The sequence below is a fragment of the Phasianus colchicus genome, chromosome 8, assembly GCF_987193195.1.
Source record: "Phasianus colchicus chromosome 8, bPhaCol1.hap1.1, whole genome shotgun sequence".
NCBI lineage: Eukaryota > Metazoa > Chordata > Aves > Galliformes > Phasianidae > Phasianus > Phasianus colchicus.
Window position 1 is genome coordinate 20,291,698 of NC_143443.1, and position 22,472 is coordinate 20,314,169.

Below are 22,472 nucleotides of genomic sequence, written 5' to 3' on the forward strand. Positions count from 1 at the left end.
AGCTAGTTGAATTCCATGGAATGAAGAGATCTAATCTTAAAAAATATTTTTCTGTAACATTTTTGATAAATTCTTTTTGCTTTACAAACAGATGGAGTATTCCTCTCCAAGAGGGGTAGAATAAAGAAGTCATTGGTCACAGTTATCTCTGGGAGGAGGCCCTTCCTTACCTAACTGGTAGCAGTAGGCTATGGTGCTGAGGATTTTGTCAGAAATATGTTATTATTTGGAGTGATGTTCTGTCCACTTGAGGTGTTCTCCCTCTCTCTCTCACTTCTGGTGAATCCGTTAGGATATTTCTATTTCACCCAAAATGAATGCTACTAATGAATATTGCTAGGGGATGCTGCCCTGGGATTATTACTTGTTATTCTTCTCTAATAAGAACTGTAATGTTGGAGAACAGGGAAGGGAGGGAGGTGATACAGTAAGCTTCTGCATTAGTTAAAAGTGACTAAAACATCTGCAACCAGTGCATAAATAAGCCATTCCACACCTTTAAAAACTTTAACACACTCTATTTTGGGAATAAACCAAGTATCTGTGCTGACAGCTTACATGCCAAGTTTCAGCTTGATGAAAATTTGAGCGGTCCTAGATAAAAACTGTGAGATATCAGGAGTTCATAAACAGTACCTGATCCTAACTGACATTCCAAATAGATGGTAATTAAGCTGCAGTATTTATATAGTACACTACTTCATACACTGGAAAGACAGAAAGCAATCTCCTTCTTTAGAAGTACTGCACCAAGTATATGATTGGGTCACCTGAAAGGTTATTATAAATAGAACAACTTGGCTGAATACAAATGACATTATAACTTGGTGCTCCTGTCTTAGGAAGGAGTCTGTACTCTAGCTGTGATCTCCAGCAAATCAAATACCTCTATACTCAGCATCAGCAAATTCTGTCAGCTGAAAATATGGGAGACAGTGCTATATGCACAGCCCCTCTACAGGCTTTGCAACACAGGGCAGATCTACTCCCATCCCCTTATCTGCTTCTTCAACTGGGCAGAGGCTCATAGAAAGTTCTGCAGGACCCATCCCCTGCTCATTTCTTTTCCTACAGAGGTCAGGGGGAGCAGTGCAGGATGGAAGAGTGAGATGAGCTCCATCCATCACCCAGACTTATAAGGAAAGTGATGTTCTGCCCACACCAACACTGGCTAACAATGCTGTGAGATGAAGCCAGTCAAGAAAAAAAGCTTTCAGATTTATTTTTGAGAGACAGATTACAGTTTCAAGACTAGTAATGGTTTATATAGGGACCTGGCATAGCTGTTAGTTCCAATATCTCTTATTTATACATGAAAAGTGTTTGTGATGCCAGAATTCTCTACTGCTTTGCTGTGTGTCTTGGGGACTCCATTGAGTGAGGGTTTATAGACCCAGTGGGGGTCTACAAGATCATGTAGAGGTGAAGATCTTTTTGAAAAATGCTGGAAGATTTATTTTTGAAGGAGAATAAGTTCAGGAAAAACACAAAGGGGAAGCAGGGAAGTATTTCTTAGAAGAGTACTACTCAGGAAGAAGTCAGATACATCAGTTCTATTATCTAGACCAATGCTTGGTTTTTATAAATTTCTACCACTGGAGTTAAAAACTGTTTCTTTAAGTTATTCAGTTATGTTAGCATCATTCCTTTTGTTCCATGCCCACCAATTAGACTTTACTGTGCCTTACGTTCAAAAAGAAGGTTTACTAGAATAGAAACTGTTTAGGAAGAAAGAAGTTCTGGTTGCCTGAGGACACATCCTGAAGGCTGCTGTGAAGTACAGCCACAGGTGGGTCCACACATGGCTGCAGCTGAATGTGAGGAATGGGATTTGGGGAAAAACATCCTTGGGCTGTACTGCACTGCAGGAAAAGCGCTTCCAGCATCCAGCGGGAGAAACTCCCCCTCTGCTTTCGGTTCCTGTAGATTTGTAACAACAAATGAAAAGCAGGGTTGGCCTGCCTTACAGAGCAGCTAGAAAAGAAAGGCAGGAAAGTAGCAGGTTCAAGAGCAAGAACAGTGCCTTTCAGTGGGTGGGGGCACTGCCCCTGCTCTCTGATTGCACTCTCTGTTGCAGCTGTCCAGCCTTTCCCCCCCGTGCATTTCAAGATCTCTGTATGTTGCTCAGACTTCTCTCATGTTTAATAGTTAGTCGTTGTCTTTTTAAGAAATAGGAAACACAATGAGAGCCATGACATGAGTTTAGACATGACAAAGGGAATATCAGATAATGGATTAAAGGTAGGAATTGCTCAACAGCTTGCAGGCATCTAGCTCTTAATCCTGCCGACACTGACATATGAGATTGATAGGCCAGGTGACATAGGTACAATTAGTTCCCAAGACACGCGAATTATCGCACACGTGATCTGATCCCAGACTTCCTATTTTCGAAGCGCAAACAGATCGCAGCGAAGTTCCGTGCAGAGCGGGGCGGCAGGGTGGGAAGCGTCGAACGGGCGCTGGAGGGAGCTGCCGCAACGGGCACCGCGCCGGCTCCGCCAGCCGCAAGTGCAGAGGGAGAGAGCGCTGCAGGGCTGCTGGATACGGCGTCTCTCGATGTCGCTTCAGCTCAAGAACGTTCTCTCTTTTTAAAGCGAGACAAGCTAGTTTTGTAGCCCGGTAAGTAAGCCAAAATCTGTGAAGTTGAGCTGAACAGAAATCTTAATTCTAATCAGTGTTGTATACTTTTTCCCATTAAACATGGCATGCTTCTCTTTGTGTTTGAACAGAAACTAAAATCCTGCATCTAATGTCTGCTTCAATCCCATTAAAAAATAATAATAATAAAAATAAAAATTCCAGGTCAGGCACGACAAAAGTACAGTGTATCTCTGAGCCTCAGCTGTTTTCCCTTGCAGCACCTGGGGGAAGATCATGTCACTACCGCATCTCTTAGGAGATTAAGTGAAGTTAGGTAATACTGAATTTTTAACGTTGAACATGGTGGTTAAAATATATTCAGGACAAAAGCAATTCCCAACTAATCCCATTTTTCTGGAAAGAAAAACTGGAAACCTTATTAAAATTGTGTGGTTAGTAAGTTTGCTCTCTTCACTTGATGATTTTTTCTCTCATCATTTCTTCTGATGTTATCATTGGAGATAACCTCACTTTGAACATCACTCAAATATCCACAGTGTTTTTAAAAACAAAGGCTAATTATTTTTTTTCAACCCAAATGTCCCATTCCCTGGCAAGGGATAATTTAAAATTCAGCTTATTCTGGTAGACAAAAACAAAAAGAAATCAGTGACCTAAAAAATCGGCTGTTGCCTAGGCACCAGTGACCAGGAGCCTTTTACAGTTTGCTGGTACAAATGCTGTACTGCATCAGGCAGTAATGTCAAGGAATCTGAGATGAAAATGTAATGGGCTAAAAAGACAGAACTACTTATTAGCTCTTCCTTCTCTGTACTAGGAATGCACAGGATGTAACCTATCTGATGATGTGACTTCAATCAAAGGTTTGCCATTTACCAAAGAGAAAGGTAAAACTGAGTATCTGACAGTACAAAACAATGGCTGGGTAACTTGCATGTATCTGTCTCAGATGAATTCACTGTTGATTTCTCTACGTCACTTTCCTGATTATGAACTCTTTAAAAACGGGTATCCCTAAACACTGGAGGATTGGCAAAGAGTAAGAGAGACAGTACATCTAATATTAGTCAGAGGGGGAACAATGCAGACATAGCTGAGGAGAGTTTGAGTATATACTGCACCTGTCCTCCTGGAAAAAGGGAGCTCTTTTACCTTGCAGGTGAAAGCATGTGATCCAGGGATGGAAAGCTAAATTATGAGAAGCTCAAGTTTGACAGAAATTGCTATTTCTAGCAGGAATATCAAACATAGTCGAACTAGCTTATCAGCAATGGTAGAAGGGTTTACAATCATCCAGATTCCATAAGTCACAACTCTATCTTAGTCTAACTTGAAGAAAAATGGATGGCTGCCACCAGGGGGTGTCATGCAAGAGTGGGGTCATTCTTCACAAGTGCCAAAGCCATGCAGTCTCAAAACAGGTATGGGGCAGATGTGACCTTCCATCTTGCCTTATCAGTGATGTGGGCAGGTGGCATGGGAGGGCAAAGCAGCTCAGGAGTTCAAAAGTCATGAAGTCCCTGTTTTTGATACGATTCACACAGCAAGTGTGGTGAATCTTCCAAATGTGTTGGCAGAGTAACAGGTGGATTTTGATGGAATCCTGCCTGAGTTCTGCTAAAAGGTCACTGAAGAAGATGCTTTTTTTGTAAAACATTTCCATTTCAATGAATCAGGTCTTTCTGTTGAAAATGAATGTTTTGCTGAAAACCTGTTGTGTTGGAAAACTCCCAACCATTTATGTCTCTCCTACTCCCATAGAGAAGAAATGGATTGTCTCCAGCTTTTGCTTCCCCTTTCAATGCATCAATCCTCCTATGCTTCCTCTTGTGCCCACTCAGAGTCCATCTCATGAAGCATGCATCTGTTAAAAGGTCCAAATATGTTCATACTAGGAAGTATAAGATATTCAAAGTATGAAGAGGAAGAAAAAGTACTGCCAAATAAAAAGACACAGTACAGCTGCGTGATGAGAGTGTATCACTAACTGAACATGAGTTCAACCCATCTTTACTAAAGGACAAAGGCCATTCCAGTTCTGAAATAACAGCTTGTCTCAGAGATCTCTGACATTCCTGCAAACACTTCTAAAGCATTTGAGGACCATCTTAAAAAACAAACAAACAAACAACAACAACAACAACAAAAAAAAACCAGCAAAGCAACACCATAGTTGGCAAAAACCACGACTAACATTCTGGCATTAAACCAGAGCTGAATTTCACTATGGTTGAATTTTGAATTCAGGCTGTATAGGAAGACGTGACCAGGTACACTCAATTATTTGTCATGAAAATACTAGCCAGGAAATTTAACTTTGTGTGTGCATGTCTGTGTGTATCATTCCCAAATGCCAGTCTCTGTGAGCATATCTATTACTTGTAAGCATTTACTAATCATTTGTGAACAAATGTTAGCAGTTGGTTTGTTTCCATCTGTCATTCCTGTTGCTGTCTGTGCCTGGCCACATCATTGCACAGAGATGTGCAGTTGACTTTTTCCCCTTCCCGACAACTCAAACTTTTTAGACAGGATAAATATGTTGGAAGATAATTCTAAAAAAAAGTTGTCAGAGCCGTCTCCAACTTGAAGGGACTCAAAAAATATTTTTCTCCCATCAAGAAAATATGTTCAGGGTCATGCACTGCCTGTATCCCTCACATAGTCATTCAGGGGAGTTATTGTAGCTTACATATGCTTATCTGAGCCAGCAGTGGGGCATGCCAGCATGGGGTCCAGCACAGGCTGCAAACTTATCCAGGAACCAGGGCAAATGTGCAGCATGTTCTTGGCATGAGAAACAGTTTGTGACTGAACCCTATCTTCCACCAAAATGCTGTGAAGGAGATGGTACCACGTGATTTAAGATTTTTAAGCTGCTCACGTGAGATTCTAAAAAACAAACAAATGGTCTCTGGAAGGATAAAGGAGAGAATATCGAGGATGAAAAAGCTACCACTGAGCTAAGCCAAAACAATACTGACATCAAACAAAGAACTGGAAATAAGAAAGTTCATGCAAAGAAATGGCTTGCAAACACTTTCATACTACAGGTGCTGACTGGGCATGGAACTAGGCTTCAGGGCCGCTTCCCAACAACTTTGCAAAGTCTTTTAAACAGGAGTTACATATCTCTCTTTAGTTTTGCAAAGTTTTGGATGTTGTATATCCCACAAATCTTGTCTGTTAGTAAACAAACTATCCTGACTGCTCCATTCACTGTTTTCTGACTGCTCCATTGCCCACTACCCTTGTTTATCACTTTGGCTACATCTGATTGCATGGTTATTGGCATTGCCTCATTACACGTGGCACTGCTGCAGCCAGCTAGCATCCATCCTTGCTTGCAAATTTAAAGCCAGCATAGATACATCTTTCCCATCCGTGGTTGCTTCCTGGACTGTGAATATATGAATTATGTTGAAATACTTTAAATTACAAACTCTAGGCAACAGATGTGTGCTTCCTCTAATGGAAGTAGGAAAATGCATTTGCGTTCAGTGTTTCCTTTTTACTCTCCTACAAAAATAAGAATAAACATTTTTAGCAGTATATTTTTGCCTATTTTCATAATTGTCATGAGTAAAAAATTTCCCCCGAATTAGTTTAGTTCAGTAGAATATGGCAGCTTAAAATAGCACAGGATATTTTTCAATATTTTATGGACAGCAAAAATTGATGTCTTGCTCTGGTGTTGCATTAGCTTTTTGTGAAATAATCCTGCTAAAGGGCTACTTCAGTATTTTTGAAGCTATTGAAAATCAGACTTTTGTAGCTTTATGGCAAAAAAAAAAAAAAAAAAAAAAAGAGAGAGAAAAAAAAGAAAAAAGCATTATTAATTCATTTGCATACTTGCTTTCCTACATTTCCATTCCTCTCTGCTTCTTCCCCCTCTGCAGGCTCAAGGGAGCAGATCCTTCCATGTTTCCAGTTGGCATGGCTCCATAGAACAGCTGTGCCAATTACTTCCAGTTGAGGACTACCACTGGGTGTATAGCTGCTTGTACTGAAGTTGTTGCAATTACTATCATTATGTTATTTCTTGGCAAGGAAAGGAGAAAGATAAGTGAGTGTCTGGGGTGCTTTGTTTAACTGCGGTGGGCCATTTATTCATGCCAACCACCGAGAGCTGCTAGGAAGCAAGCACAGTGAGAAGTGAACTTCTTGGAAATTTCAAATTTAACTTGGTAAGGAGACAAAGGGGCTTCTTAATGAAACCTAATATACTTTAGGTCTGCCAGTTCCTTCAGAAAGGGAAAGCATTTTTCAATGTGTTAGATTACTGCCACAGTAGCTATTATGTTCTTGCTTTTATGCAGCTTACAGAGATCTTTACCACTGCTTCGACCTGCAGGAGGTACTCGTGTAATGCCAGAGCTGAGGAAAACTATCGCGTGGTTTACCTCCACCCGAGAAACCATCTTGATGACTTGCTCCAAACGTACACAACTATTCACACACCTGCGATCACAGTGCTGTGAAGGGAAGTCTTTAGACAGAATTAAGAGTGGGCTGGAAGTTTCAGGTGGCAGCTAGGGGTGTGAAGGACTTCAATGTTTTGTTGCTCGGTGTGCACAGCCGTGAGAGCCCTCTCACATCAGGAAAGCTTCGGGGCCCCTTCTATCAAACCAAGTGCCCCTAGTGCTCAGACAGCCATTGCATTACATCTGGTCTGGATGTTGCACTGCAACACATATTGTGAAGATCACTTTTTCCCTTTTTTTCCTCTTTTGTTTTGTACAGCAAAGCTTCAGCACAGAGGCACTGAACAGTTCACCTCAACACCCAGGGGCTCAGACCAAGGCAAGGGCAGCTATCACCAGCAGGGCCCTGTCCTGCTTTGGCTTTGCCAATGACATACGGAGAGAACCCTTTCATACTTAATTTATGTGTTTTACTCGTTAAAGAGTGCAATTTGAAACTGTGACAGCATTACCCGGTGGAAGCACTGACTGCAAGTATAGCATTCACCACCACTCAAGAGTTGAGGAGGAATGGGAGTGCCACACCGGTGCCCACTAAGTCCCCTATCCGCAGTTTTGTTTGTCGCTCATGTGTTTGCCAGGCAGCACCTCCAGCCCCTGCCAGCAGAACCCCTCGCAGCAGGGCTGCGCAATCCGCAGTACCAGCCCCGATTCCCGTACGGCCGGCCCCGCGCCTTTTCCTGCACTACGGCGTTTCCGTAGCCGTGTCCTCCGCTGCCCTCGCGCGGCGCCCCCGGTCGCCAAGCGCGTTTCTACGAGGCGCCTATAAACAACATGGCGGCAGCGGCGACGGCCCCTCCGGCTGCCCGCGGGCTGTAGGTGGCGCGGCGGTGTAATTTTACGGCGCCGGGGCAGCGGGTCCTGCCGCCTCCGCGCCGCTCCGTCCCGCGCGCCCCTCCTCGCCGGGCCGCGGTGAGGGCGGTAGGGCAGCGCTCCGCCCCGCCGTGCCGCCGTGCGGGGGTGTCCGGGCGCCCGGGAGCAGCTCCTCTGCTGCATTACGGCGGAACGGCGGCGCCGCGGGTGCCAGCGGGGCTCCTCGGCGGCGGGAGGGGGGGGCGAGGGCGCGGGGTCCGGGTGCCGGCGGGCGCTCGGGGGCTGCCGCGAGGGCGGCGGGGCCATGTCGCTGCAGAGCCCGCCCGCGGCTGCGGCTGCCGCCGGCCTGCCTCCCGGCGCGGAGCTGGAGCGGGAACAGGGCAGCGCGGCTCCGCCGGCGGCCGAGGAGGACGGCGAGGATGAGGAAGAAGAGGAGGAAGAAGGGGAGAAGGAGCGAGACGAGTTGCCGGCCATCCCAGCGGCGTGCGGCGCGGCGGCCGGGGTAGGTCGGGGCCCGGCGGGGCGGGTCGGGGTCGCTCCGCGCGGCTCCGCGGGGCGCTGCGAGCGGCTCCTTCCGTGCTCCGCGCCGCTGGGCGGCTTTCAGTCAAGTTTCTGAAAAATAACGCTTGTGTCTGTCAGCAGTGGCAGAACGAAGCTAGAAAGGCTCCATCTGCTTATAGTTCTGTAACGTTTTACAGCGGTCTGCTCCCGGGTTAGTCATGGCTGGGGCTCCGCAGCGCTGCTCGGGGAGGTTGGGGGTGGGGGGTGTCCGCTTTTCATGCGCTTACGGCGAGAGAACCTCCTGGAAAATGCCTCGGTATTTTTAACTTTTTGTTACGTTTTCCGTTTTCTACGTTGTGTCCAATGAATGACTTAACGCAGGTAGGAAAAAAGCCGCGAGAGAGCTCTTTGCCGGGATAATTCCATTTCGGAAACCTCATTCGAGATCTTCAGTCTTCTTCGAGCTATGAGTTACTTTCTGCTGGCTGCCCGGCGTTACGAAACATACGTTTTTCCTGGCATAAGTTGCTCGTTGTCTGTAGCTCCACGTGAAAGCTGCAACTTCAGTTCCACCCCAGAACGTCACCATCCCACCGTAATATGGTTATGAGACTTAATTGAATGGTTCTGAGGAGTATCTGATTAACTAGAAATTATCCTTATATATAATTTGAGTCTAAGTGATTGAGTGTCTAGTGGTTATGACTGTCATGAAATAATTGTAATGTTAAAGCAAGTGATTGTAGGCAAACTGCAAACTCCTTTGAGCAATTCTCAATTTATGTTTTGCCTACAATGTTCCAATCTTCTGAAAGGCTCTCAGCTTTGCAAATCTGTCAGAATTCAGGAGAATGTGTTTGTTGTTGTGATTCAAATAGGGATTTGGGAGAAGTCTGTGATGAACAAGTACCCAGGAGTGATCTACACTTCTGAAAACATCAATTTCAGACTCTGAAATGACTGGCAAACGCCAGTCCTGTAGAATAAAGATGCCAGCAATGCTCTAAAATGTGTCAGGCTTAGCTTAGGGAATAAGAAATATGTGCAGCTAGTCTGCCATGTAGAATTTCCGCTGCCCTAAAGAATCAGGAAAGAAATCTTGTTTGCAGCTGGATGTCCTGTGTGCATCTCTGTGCTGCTGCCTGCGGGCTGAGCTGACTGCTGCAGAGCTCAATCCGGCATGCACTGTCAGATGTACATGGGGTTCTGAATTTATAGAGATTATAATAGCATGCTACAGAGGGAGAATTTCTGGGGGGAGATGTAATAGGTCTTTCTATAGCCCTGGATTTCTCGTTGTGTGACAGAATGCAGTCTTTGATCCAAATGTACCAAATAGGGAATATGCTTTTGCAAGACCTTTATTGGCTGCAGGAAAGAAGATATTGGATGGTTGGTGTGCTTAGCCCTTGTGCTGACCAAGCTACACATCCAGTTTCAGGATCTGGGGAGTATGTTGTTAAGATCATGTTTTAAACATTCTGCTTGAACATCAAAAATGAGCACCACTTAATTAGATCATCTCAAGCACTTTTAAATATAGACGTTTTCTCACTTCCATCTTCCTCATTAAGCTGTAGAAAAGTTTGTAATTTGATATGGTGACAGAAGGGGGAAATCATTGTCTTAAAAAATACTTGTTAATTCCCTTGTTGTTATTTTTTTTCATTGAAATTTATTTCCTTTGGAAACAAAGGCCTGGTATAATCATGATGATACTCCAGATGACATAAATTTTCTCATTTTCTCTGCCTGTTATTTCTCAGTTGACAGCCATTGTATGATGACTTACCTAGTCTCTATGTGATGAGTGAGCCTCAGATGTCCCTGCTCAAAACACCTCCCCAAGTTATTTGTGTAACTGACATTTTCTTCAAAGTGTTCAAGACCCACCATCGATTGTGCAACTGATATGCCATGACTAAAGCTTCCTAGAAGACAGCATGAAGGCATGACACATCTTTTAAACAGTTTCTGATCTCCACAGTAGTTGTGGAAAAGATCAGAATTTGAGGAAGTCAGTAGAAAACAGTAGTATCCTTTTTCTTAAATGAGCACGTGTGTGAAAGATGTCACATCTGACTGCAAGTTGTAATCAAGTGCCTCTGTGCTGCTGATATTGTCATTCATTTCCAGCTGAGGACCATGTGGAATTATTGAAAGAGGATGACCTTTTGGGGTGTTTTTCTTTTGCTTTCTAAGGAATCTTGTGGAGATTAAAGTACTCTATGAATAAATTAATGTGTTCCTTCAGCACATCAAAAGTTTTTTGTATGGGTTGAACTGTGCATAAGGCTTGGATGTCAGTTTCTGAAAAGAAATGTGGAAATTTTAAAAGCTTGCCCTCTTGTAAGCAGAAGCAAGTAGAGGTTTCTGTAAGGCAAAAGCGTTCCTACGTTACACCTTTCAAGATATAAGCGGAAGGGAAAATTTCACTTCTTGAGCAGGCTGTTCTGGCAGCTGCTTTTGGGTAATTTAAGTGCCCTCCATGTGTTCTTGCACAGGGAAGAAAATCTTTTGCTCTTCATTGGCCTTTACCTGCCATATGTGTAGAGTGAGTGGGCTAAGTTAGAGCTGAAGAACAAGGAGTTCAAGAAACTCTTCTAGATGGTCTTTGCTATCCTGAGGCACTCTGTGCCCACTCTTCATGAACAGCTTGACTTGTTTTCACCATCTGATTTAATTTTAATGATGAAAAACATAAATTTATAAGGTAAAAGACTGGTACCTCTCCGGCCTCATGAAAGACTTGAAGCTTTTGAAAAATTCTACTAAGAAGCCAACAGTGTTGTGAGTTATTAATATGCTCTTATAAAGGAGGATTAAAGATCACTTTGATCCACTTACTTCCTCTGAGCATACTTGTTCCTTACGTGGGGGTTTGGTTGTCTGGTGGCAGTGTGTGAAGTGTCTTAGACTCTAGAGGCTCATTGACCTCCTACAGAGTTTTATAAATATGGTACAGTGCTGCATGCTTGTCCTACATTACTCTCCCAGGAGATGTCAGTGATAGTCTTTAATGAGCATGTAGCTCCCCAGTATTCCTCCAGGGCTTTCCATAAAGCTTTTATCCAAATAGTTTGTTTAACGTTGTTGCAACTGCACTTGGAGCAGGATGATGGAGCTGAATAGCACATGCGAGGTCTGTTTTTTTCTGATTGCTTCTTGGGATGGTGGCATTAAGCAAATCCTTTTAACTTCTCAACTGTACTATTTCAATAGCGGGGCTGGAGAGTAAAACCTAGAGAGCTGAGGGAAGGTTACGTCAGTCAAAACGGCTGTCACGATAGCCTGCTTCATAAGAGCTCTGTTATTATTACCTATTTATTCCCTACTAATCATATTTGGAGTAATCCAAAATCCAGAAGGTTTTCTACCTAGTGCATACATTTTTGTGACCCAGCAGATTAACCGCAGAACAGGAGTTATTTTAAAAGTCCTTTCTCACGCAGTCACATCTTGCTGTGTTTATTCAGGGCCAAGGCTTTTCCAGTCACATGCCAGGTAAGTTTTAAGAACCATCTTAATGACATTTTAAAGTTTATAGAATGATCATTTAAAAACACATAATGTGAAAATACTGATAATTACATTTTATGTTTGTACATTTGTTGCATATGAGGAATTTGGAGCTAGAAACTGAAATTTTCTATTTTTTTAAGCCAGAAATCCTGCTGATTGCTCAGATTTATAATTTGCTGAGTTAGAAGCCATGGAAAAACAGCTCGTTTTGCAGTTATTTAAAATTCCTGGCAGTGTACCAATGTGCACACACCAGTGTGGCAGGTTTATGGGCTGCATTATTACCCTCCTGGTGGTGTTTCAGGATGTTGTGGTGGAAGTGAAGTACTTTCCTCAGAGCTCTGGCTGCATGGCTTCGTAAAAATTCATTTCTTTAAAGAGGAAAGGGAAGTGTATGGATTTTTAAAATATACGTGAATTGTTCTGGAATTTCTGTTTTACTTTGTAGAATTGCAGTTTTGATCTGCATGAAAATATTTCTTGTCATTGAGAGAGCAGATACCACATAATGATCAAATGAATCTTTACGTTTACCAGTGCATGTTTAGACTCTTTAAATGAGGCTGAAAATCACGATGTGCAAGAAGATTGTGTTTGGCTTTTTACGTACATCTACTTTACTAGACATCTGCTGATGACTTGGAGCTGAGATACAAATGAAAAGTTCTGCTACGTGACTTGTTTTGGACAAGCCTTCTACCTTCCCTGTGTGTTGCAAATTTTTCAAAGTAAATGACTATGTCTAAATGTAAAGAAATCTGTCTAGTCATGTAGTGACTATTGGCGCTTAGTGTCCAACAGGTTGATTGACACAATCTTTTAAAAGTCTGTTGCGTTACTTCACTTCTGTTCACTCTTCAAACACAGCAGCACCCAGCATTTCTTAGCAAAAGCTTAAGCAGGCTGTCTCGTGGCAGGAGGTGCAGATATTAAGCAGATTTTTTTAGCATTGTGTTAAGCAAATGTTTGTTGGATAGCATTTCTTTAGTGACAACTGGTGCTGAGAACTTTGAATCAGGTGTTTTTATCAGGTAGCCAGTAGTTAAATTTTATTAGTGGGGAGTCTGCATAGAATTTTTGTCTTCGTATCTCGAGTCTGGAGAAGTTTGTCTAAACTGTATAAGGTTTCCTTTGAAAAAGGAATGTTCACTTGCATCTGTTCAAACTGAGCTGGCTGCAGTGAGAAAGATAGAATTAGTTGGAAATGTTCTATCCCTTTATAGCATGCTGTCATCTTAATTACAGGGATTGGAAAGAGGAGCAAAAAATCAGTTTTCTACTTTCAGCAATTTCATCACAACTATCAACCAAAAGAAGGAAGGCACCGGAAACAGAAATTCACCCACACAACTTGTTATACCGAGCATCAAAAATGGTAAGAGAATAAAAGCCTTATGTTACTTAGTCATCAGTTTAAGGAGGTGCTGAGCATTCCGCCAGCATTTTTATTGCACTATGCCAAGAAACTCAGAAATCTAAGTTTCATTAGATTTTAGTGTGCTTTACATTGTTTAGTCAGTAAATCATTATGGTTGTCCATCCTCAGTTGAGACGAGTGGGAAAAGAACGACTAACAGACCTGGGGAATGAAATAATCATCTGAAATGTGAAAGTTACAGATTCAGAACTGCATTTCCAGATACTGTTTGTCTAACTGCTGTCAAATAGCACATTTTTCTAGAAATTGTCAAACTTCACAGAGATTTTTCTAACTGAATCTGCAGTATGGCAGTAATGAGACATGCACAACACTTTTCTGTTGGAAGAGAGTTGCTGTTCTTCGGTGAAGATGAAGGCCTGTGATAAAATGATATAAAACTCACAGGCAATGAATGGTGTGTTCTGAAGAACTTCATAGCTGAGAAGGAATATTGTTGTGCTGTGATGAGGTAAAGGCAATCAATGGAAGGATATCACATGGAGCTGTATCTTCAGTCTGAGTTAGAATCACAGAGCCTGATGAGGTGACATTGTAGTTAGACCTGATATTTTTAATAGCAACATTATTTCATTGTTGAAGTGTTTTTTGAGGAAAATAGGTTATGGAGTTCCAGTAATTTCAGACTTTTGATAAAAGTCTGTACAAGCATTTGTCACATTTGTGTTCTGCGTAGCTGACCTTGGCTGTGAGCAGGTTCCTTAGTATTCTACAATTCCCTATGCCTTTAGAGCTGTTAATGTATTTGAGGCTAGAAAGAAAGAGATGGTGCTAATTGAAAGATCTAAGTAGTATGGATTAGAAACAAAACAGTGGACATTGGCTTAACTTGGAGAATTGGTTCCCTTAATAAAGCAATGCTGACATCATTGCTGGCTGTTCTGCAAATGTAAAAATCAATGCAAGGCTTTTTTTTAAGTAACTTGTTATGCACTAAGAAGGTGCTTCCTACTTTATTTAAAAAAAAAAAGGGCAGAAAAGAGGGGAGGAAATCACTGAAACACAAAAGGCAGTTATGTGTAAACGAGAGTCTGAACATGATTTTGTTCTGATAATTTCAGGATCAGGGTAATCTGCCTGTATGAAAATAGATTCTTCTGTCTAACTGTCCAAGGTCCACTCAATATTATTTGAGGACATATGTTTGTATTCCATGGGGAAAAAAAGTAACATTGAAACAACACAACCCTCGCAGATTAAAATGCTTTTATTGGTAATTTGGGATTTGTGAGTGATGCTTGGTTAGTTTTTTTTTGTCTTTTTTGTACATTTATATACATCTACTCTCTCTCTCTCTGGATGCGTATGTGTGCACATATTATTGTACTTCAAGCCTGAGTTAGAAAATTATTTATTTGTCAGGGAAAAAAAAATGTTTATAAAGTAAAGTTGGTAAATATAGTATGAAAGCTGGACTTATGTTTGCTATATAGCTGCCACAGAGATAGTTTTTGTTGGTTTTTCTTAGACCAGATGATTGTTGCATTGCAAGACTTGTTGTAAGTTCTGAGAAATCTGTATATGAACTAAATTTTTATAGTTTTTTGATGTTACAATTGTGACTAAGACTTGTTTGCCTTAACTACTTAGGAAACTCTTAACTACTTGAAAAATCTTCTGGTAGCTGTGTTGGTCACTGAAAATACCTATTGGTTTAGATTCATTCACCCTAGATTTGTGTAGTAGTCAATTCTCCTTTGTATCAACAAGATTTTCTTCACTGATTTTTGATAGTTTCCTAAGCAGTCATACACTGCTGAGTCTTTTTATGTAACATAACTGGGCAAGCAGCCAGAAATGATTACGAGTTCTTGTCTTGTAATAGGGAATTGTTGCTGTTTGTCAACTCAGTACATAAAAGTTTGAAGTTTGTCTTCAATGGAATTAAATTGATGGATCTTAATGAATATTTTTGGATGTTAGGCAACTACATCTATTTACAAATACACTGGAATTATGGTGAAATGTTCTGAAGTTGACAGTATTTATTAAATGTATTATTAAAACACAGTTTTAGTATTTCTAACTTAAGCAGCATATTTCAAAGCAAATTGCACTGCTGTCAGAGTGGAGTTTACCAGGCTTAGCACCTGCAGCCTCAGTTACTGGAATGAGAAACAGCTTCTATCAGCAGCTGTCTCTTCTGCAGATGCAGGGAATACTTTCCTCGGTGTATTCAGCTGTTTGTAATTCAATGTTTAGTCCATTCAAAAACTGAGAAGACAGAATGAATGTTAAATTAAAATGACTTGTTTTTCTTGGAGTAGAAAAAATAATGCATAGTCTTAGTTTCTTGTAAGTCAGCCCATCTGTAATAGCACAGCACTTAGACAGTGGGATTGTTGGGCACCTTGGCTTGAATTAATTGAGTATGTGTCCACTGTTGTTGTTGTATTACTACTCTTCTTTTAATAGACTTAAATTTCAGCTGTGAGAGTGACAGGGTTCAACAGCTGTAATTAAAGCCACGCTTGGGACTTAGAACAGCTCTGATCTGATGAATAACATTGATCTGAGTTGAATGACATTGACAGTTTCCCTATCGTTAGCATGAGGGAAAAGAATCTCCTTTGTGCTTTAGGGATGTTACTAGCATATATTTCTCTGCTGTGATAAATAGGGTAGGCGGTAGAGTTCTGATACTACTTTGGTGTTTTGTTAGTTCATGTAAGAAAAAAAAACCACCAAAAATACCTGATCCATCTAGAAGGAGAAAAACAAGCAAACAAAACCAAACAGAAACTCTTGGAATTATAGAGAAAAGGCTTAGAAGGTTCTTAGACAATTCTTAGAGAATTTTGGTTCAATATATTCAACTTATATAAATGCTTTTAAAATATGCAGTGTAAGTTACACTGGAAAAAAAAGAAAAACAACATAGAAAAGCACGTGCAAGGATATTCGAGAAAACATTGGCATTAAAATGGGTGTTTGTGTTGTATGTGATATCCCTATCTGTTTTTTGTGTTTATGGTGGTTTGGCCTTGGCTGACTGCCAGGTGCCCACCAAGTACTGACTCTCCCTGCTTAAGCAAATGAGGAGAAAATGAGGTGAGAAAGCTTGTGGGTCAAGGCAAGGACAGGGAGCTGGTTTAAAACGGGATTGACCTGAGGAGGATTAATTTTTTTGCTTATTAAAAATGGAGTAGGATCATGAGAAACGAAACCCAAACCACTTTTTTTTTTTTTTTTTCCACCTCTCCTTCTTCCCAGGCTCAATTTCAAACTCAAGTCTCTGCCTTCTCCCACACAGCAGTGCAGAGGGATGGGGGATGGAGGCTGTGATCAATTCATTACACTTTGTCTCCATTCCTTCTTTATACTATTTGTCTGCTCCAGTAGGATAGAGCCATTCATAAGCTGCTGCACTGTGGCTATTTCTCACAGGTTGCTGCTGCTCTCCAAACACTGCTCCAGCCTGGCTCTGTGCCTTAGGCTGCAGCTCCATCTTGGGCCCTGCGGCAGCACAGGGCTCTTCTCAGAGAGGCTGCCGCTCCCAACCCAATCAAAACATTGCCACATAAACCCCGTTCGGAGTTTTCAGATAAAATTAAATAAGGAATAAAAGAGGAAGACCTCATTAAAGCGCTGCTATATTAGTTTTAGTATTATTCATTTAGTATTAGGCAACCAAATTTATTGAGTAGAAGTGTTTAAATGTTTAAATTACTGTTTCAGTAATTCTCTGAAAAGGCAGAAGACTTGCGCAGTCCATTTAATTTATTGCAAAAATTATTTCAGGAAGTCGTAGATGATTCACAATCAGTTCTAGCTAAAATAATGTATGACTATAGAAAACTTGTCCTTTTATGAAAGAAAATGATTGGGCTTCAGTGTGGAGTTTCAGATTATTCACAGATATTGGAAACGTTACTGTTGCATTTTGTATGTTACTTTTGAGTCAAATACAATGGCGGTGCTGCTGTTCTTGGTCAGTAGCTGTCAGTCATGGGCTGCTCCGTTTGGTTTTCACGCAGTAAATATTCCAGGAACACCCTGGATACCTGTAATTCCATGACATCCTTTGATTTTCTGTTTTGTGTTTTAACTTGCATACCTGGAGTTCATCATAGATTCAGGTGGATGTATCGCTCAGAATAGGCACATTCATTATCAGTCTGACTTCAGAAGGTACTTGGCTTAATGTTCAGAAGGTCAAGCACCTGTGTCTGCAAATGAAAATTCTGCAGCACTCATGTGAAAATGAAACTACATTTCGACTTGAGTTTTCTTGTATGATGTGCTGTTGCTGTAGCACTAGATGTATTATTAGTCTGTCTTCTGTAAAATATTTTGCTGTTTTTCCTAATAATGAGTTGGAACACCACTGATTGGTTGTTTCAGGTTTTTTTAATCAATATGTTAGCAACTTAATTGTGAAAAATCCAGTGTGATTTTCTTTGTTTTTGTAACGGACAAATAATTTTTTTATCACATGGTCCAGCAGTTCATTTATACAGTAGTAAAGACTCCCTTCTTTTTGAAAGCCTCAGGCAGGAGACAGAGGGGCTGATTTTTCTTCTTCGCTTGTCACTGGGAACACTTTGTTCAAAAAAGATATAGTTATGGACTCAAGATTGAGGGATTTTTGTATATGATTTTGTTTCACTTAGTGAAAGTTTCCATCCTGTCTGGGTTGAACATATGGTAGGAAAAGTACTTGAATGAGCTGGGCTTTAATGAAATGTAATCAACCAGTGTGAGTTTTCATTTTTCTTCTCTAGTTCCTCTACATTTGTGTTTTGCTAGCTAACTGTTATATAATTGTCTTGTATTTGTTATTCTTTGCTTTTTTTTTTTTTTTTTAAATTAAGTGAGAGACCTACCACCTATTTGCCTCGATGTTAGACAAAAGCAGCGCATCTCTATAGATACACTGCCCCAGGAACTCAAAGCACGGGTCCCTCCTCAACCTTCCCTTCCCATCCGAACCAAAACTGTGAAAGACTTTCAGTAAGTTTCATTGATGTTCTTAAACGTAAACTTTACTTCTTTTGACTTTTGTTCTAATTCGTGCACTTGGTTTTTTGTTCATCTTTTGGGAGTAATTCAGTAAGTCTGTCTAGTAGCAGAAGTAGTTAGCTTGGCTGTAACGGTGTGATGAATATCTCTGTTGCTGTGAAAATTGCCAAAAGAATTTCTCTAGCATAAGCTTGCTGTTCTGGTCAAGAAATGGCAAAGTCTGTACTTCAGAGTTGGAAATCCTGTTTCTAACATGGAGTGGATGTTAGGCTTTAGAACAAATACGTATGGCTTACAGTAGGTTGGAAAATACCTTTCAGTGCTAAGTATTTGTTTTTAACTGCCAGCTACGGTGTGTCCTGTCCATGCAGGTACTGAGCATTTTTTCAGTCTTCTGAAAAACAATGCACATAAGGCATCTAAATTTGTAACATGGTATTTGAGGACCTGGAGGGATAACTATGTGGACTACACATTCTAACTTGATTAAAAAAAGAAAAAAAAAAAAAAAAAAAAAAAGCAGGTGACCTTTTTTATGCATTATGTTTAAAAGAGCATTAGTTTTCAGTCTTAAGTTTATGGAGAAACTTTGTATTTGTGTATCATTGCTTTTGTGCACACTACTTTAAGCAGTTTTGTATGTGTAAGCTATTTAAGCACTTCTCTATTGAAAGTACTATATTTTGTCTTCAATAAGAAGAGTTTTATGAGTCTGTGCAGACAGTACTCGCAGTACTTACGCTATTATCCTGTAACTGTGCTTTAGCTAAAAGGAAATTAGAATGAGCTGAAACAGCATCCAGTTGCACTTCTGTTTGTTCCAGTTCAGTATAGACCCTTAATCAAAACTGTATGTATGTTCATTTTCTTCCAGCAATGTCATGCTGTGCAGCAGAAGGTGCTTGGTTGGCTTAGTTGGACTTGCGGAAGTCCCCGGGGAAGCCAGCAGATCTGTTTTTAACTAATACAACCTGACTTCCTGATGTCAGGTCTGCACCACTAATTTACCTGGTTTTGCTCAGTTTGTTTTGGATGTAAGGGAATAGAGAGTACATTTTTTTTTTCTAGGAAACATAGCAATGTGCACCAAAATTATGAAATCGATGCTTTCACTTGCAAAAATGGCATAACTTAGTGAATAAAACAGTGGCACAAAGTATCTGCACTAGGGGCTTCTGCCTGCTTTCATGAACATGCCTACATTGATCGGCAAAGTGTTTCTTTCTTGTTTGTTTGTTGTTAAGCATTAGCACCTACAAAGCAGTGTTGTGATACTGTAATATCCTTGAGTGTTTCACTGGTAGGATAATCTTAGCTAGGAAATAGGGAAAAGTGTTCCTAAGGAGAAGCTTGATTCTTCTGTTTTTCTAACAGATGGGGGAAAAAAGAATCACAGTTGCTCTCAGAGGCATGTGAGCATATACTTTCATTGCTCTTTTCGGTGTCTGAAATTTTGTGCATTCAGTGAAGGGTAGGAATGCTGGTTTATTGGTCAGTGTGCTTATTTGGTGGAAAATCCTTTGCTGGCATTCAGGTGTTCTGAAGAGCTGTCATTTTCTCCACATTCAGATTTTTCTATGTATTGACTGCCATCTTGTGATGCAATTATTAAGAGTTTCATTCTTTCAAGAAGTATTTTTTAATGTCCCATTGATTTCTTCATATTTTTACATCAGATTTGTACTTAAAAAGGACTTAAAGGATAAATCCAGGTTTTGTTGACAAAAAATGTGTACAGTCCCATACAAAGATTAATTTTTTTTAAAAAAATGGGAGATAATTTAGTACAGTGGTAATGAAATTGACTACTTTAAGAGCAGCATATGTACTGAATTTAATAAGTAAATCTCAGAAATTTTATCATGTTAGTGTTTCTTCAGCATGATTCTGTTCTGCTAATGATTTGTCTTAATGTACTGAACTGTGACATGTGAATTAACATTTTGAATAAGAGACATTGCTCGAATATATCAAACACAAACTGTGCTTTTGTTCTCTTGCAATACTATGATTGTACAATGACAAGGAAGATGTTGGGAAGGTACTGATATTATACTTATCTGCCTGTAAGTGTGCTGAGTGAGGAAACCACGGAGTTATAGCACAGTCCGAAGTCTGAGGGACTGGGAAGATTCAACTCTTGTATTACTAATATTTTAATGCATTCTTTCTAGGGATGATATGGAAAAGGCAAAATCATCAGGAGATTGGAAGGCCGTACATGAGTTTTATTCTACAACATTTGATTCTTTCCTGGAGATAAATGCTGCGTTTAAGGTGGAAAACTCATAATATTATTCAGTAGTTACAGTGATTTGGATTTGCAAAGCAGTTAAGCAAACTTTAGTTAAAGGCTTGCAGCTGGTTACTCAAACCCACTAAGATCATCTTCTCATCATCTTAACCATCTTTAGTAGATGATCTGTTTTGGTATTGATTTATTCATTCCAGTTTATGTAAGTATATTTTAAGCAAATGTGAAGCTTTAAAATTCCTGTGTTTAGTTTGCTTTCTGACACTGTGGCTCCATAAAGTACTTCCTACAGAAACTACAGCTTAAAAAGATTCAAGCTTATGCAGCTAATAAAGAGGTCCAGGTAAATCAAGAAATAAAGTTCTCTGGCCCTTTTAAAAACAAAGACAAACAAAAACCTAGGTAAAATAACCCATGAACTCTTAGTTACTTACAACTTTGTTCTTGTCCCACGAAGGATCTGCGGCAAAGATGGGATCACATCTTTGTGATCACATCCTGTGCTTTCTGTTCATTATTTGAGACCCTCCTAGATTTTAAAATAGAACAGCTGCCAATGTGCAATATTGGTATGCTTTAGTTTCATATTTCACATATTAATGAAAGTGACTTAGATTCTCGCGTTTTGATAAGGAAAACAAATAGTTGTGTGTACGTGTTTCATTTTAACCTACTGTTAGATACTTAATTTTTAAAGACATATTAAAAATATTTCAAAACCAAAATGTTTCATGTATTATCTAACTTGCAGAAAGATGCCAATTCTCCATTTAATACAACTGAAGACTCTGGAATCAATGCAAAATTTGTGAATGTTGTCTATGATGCCTTATTAAATACTGTAAGTAGAAGAGAGTAGAAGTAGAGTTCATGTTTGATAACATTGTAGCAATCTCTTCAGCAGAGAAATTTTCAAGGAAGCAATTTATCTAAGAAAAATTTTTGATATGGGTACAATTTCTGAAGAATCTCTCAAAACATACTTAAAATGATCCCTTGAGAATTGCCATAGAGTCGTGAAAACCACTTTAGTAAAAGATGAGAAATTTTTTGTTAGTAGTTATGCAGTTCATACTGTGGTAGATCTCAAAGACTGTTTGAAAGATAAGACATGACTGATGGGACACTGCATGATGGGAAATAAGGAAAATGTGAGGTCTGGGGTTGCAAAAAGTAAATACTGTACCTAATTAACTCAGAACAGGAATTATATTGAATTGATTTTTAAAGTTTTGAATGCCACAGCTGACACAACTCTAGGCCTCACCTAATAACCTTAGGAGGGAAGGTACAAAGGAGCTCAACACAATAGTCAAAGTCTTTATATCTGGCTTGAATTACAAGAAAAACAAACTTGCTTTTTTGTACAGTATCTTGTATAGAGTATGTACAATTTGATAGAATGTGATTTATTTTTTTTCCCTGTTCCTTTTTATACAGCCTCAAGATGTTCAGAAGTCAGTCCTAAAGGGAATAATTAATGGTCTGCTACAAGAATGGAAAGGGTAAATGTAACCAGCGTTTGCATTAGTACTGTTTCAACACTTACTTACAACTGGTATACTTGTTTTTTATTTTATTGTTCTAGACAAAGAAGGAAATTGTTTTGAAATGTCCTACTTGACTCATAAGAGCTTGTCTCCTTTTGGCAGGCAAATCTGCTGAAATGTACCCAAGCTCTGTAAGCTGATGCTGAACCTCTGAGAGGCAGACTTTGCCACATTAAAACCCTACAAAATCTCAGCTCCTTTTTGCCAGGGCTATCTTTCAGGCATCCCTGCTGTAAGACAATTATAGAGTAAAACATGTTCACACTGCCCCCAGCTAACCGGTTTGAACCTAGATAATGCCTTGACCTGAAGTTCATTTTGCAACATCACTTATGTGTGGCAGC

The 22,472-nt window shown here is 40.2% G+C and overlaps 1 protein-coding gene across 2 annotated transcripts in view; it reads left to right on the top strand.

The window, feature by feature from the left end:
• Positions 1–7,559: 7,559 nt before the first annotated feature.
• The window catches only part of HECTD2 (HECT domain E3 ubiquitin protein ligase 2), a 34,753-nt gene continuing 19,840 nt past the window's right edge, over positions 7,560–22,472 (top strand). Inside the window, exons 1-6 of one of the 2 annotated variants that reach the window (XM_031610383.2) lie at positions 7,560–8,403; positions 13,170–13,299; positions 18,177–18,315; positions 20,499–20,601; positions 21,330–21,419; positions 22,019–22,083. In XM_031610383.2, coding sequence (XP_031466243.2) covers positions 8,206–8,403; positions 13,170–13,299; positions 18,177–18,315; positions 20,499–20,601; positions 21,330–21,419; positions 22,019–22,083 — 725 coding nt within the window. In that variant the 5' untranslated portion in view covers positions 7,560–8,205. Of the gene's footprint in view, positions 8,404–8,821; positions 11,907–13,169; positions 13,300–18,176; positions 18,316–20,498; positions 20,602–21,329; positions 21,420–22,018; positions 22,084–22,472 lie in introns of those variants that run through there. The other variant, XM_090145210.1, reaches the window with a different exon arrangement.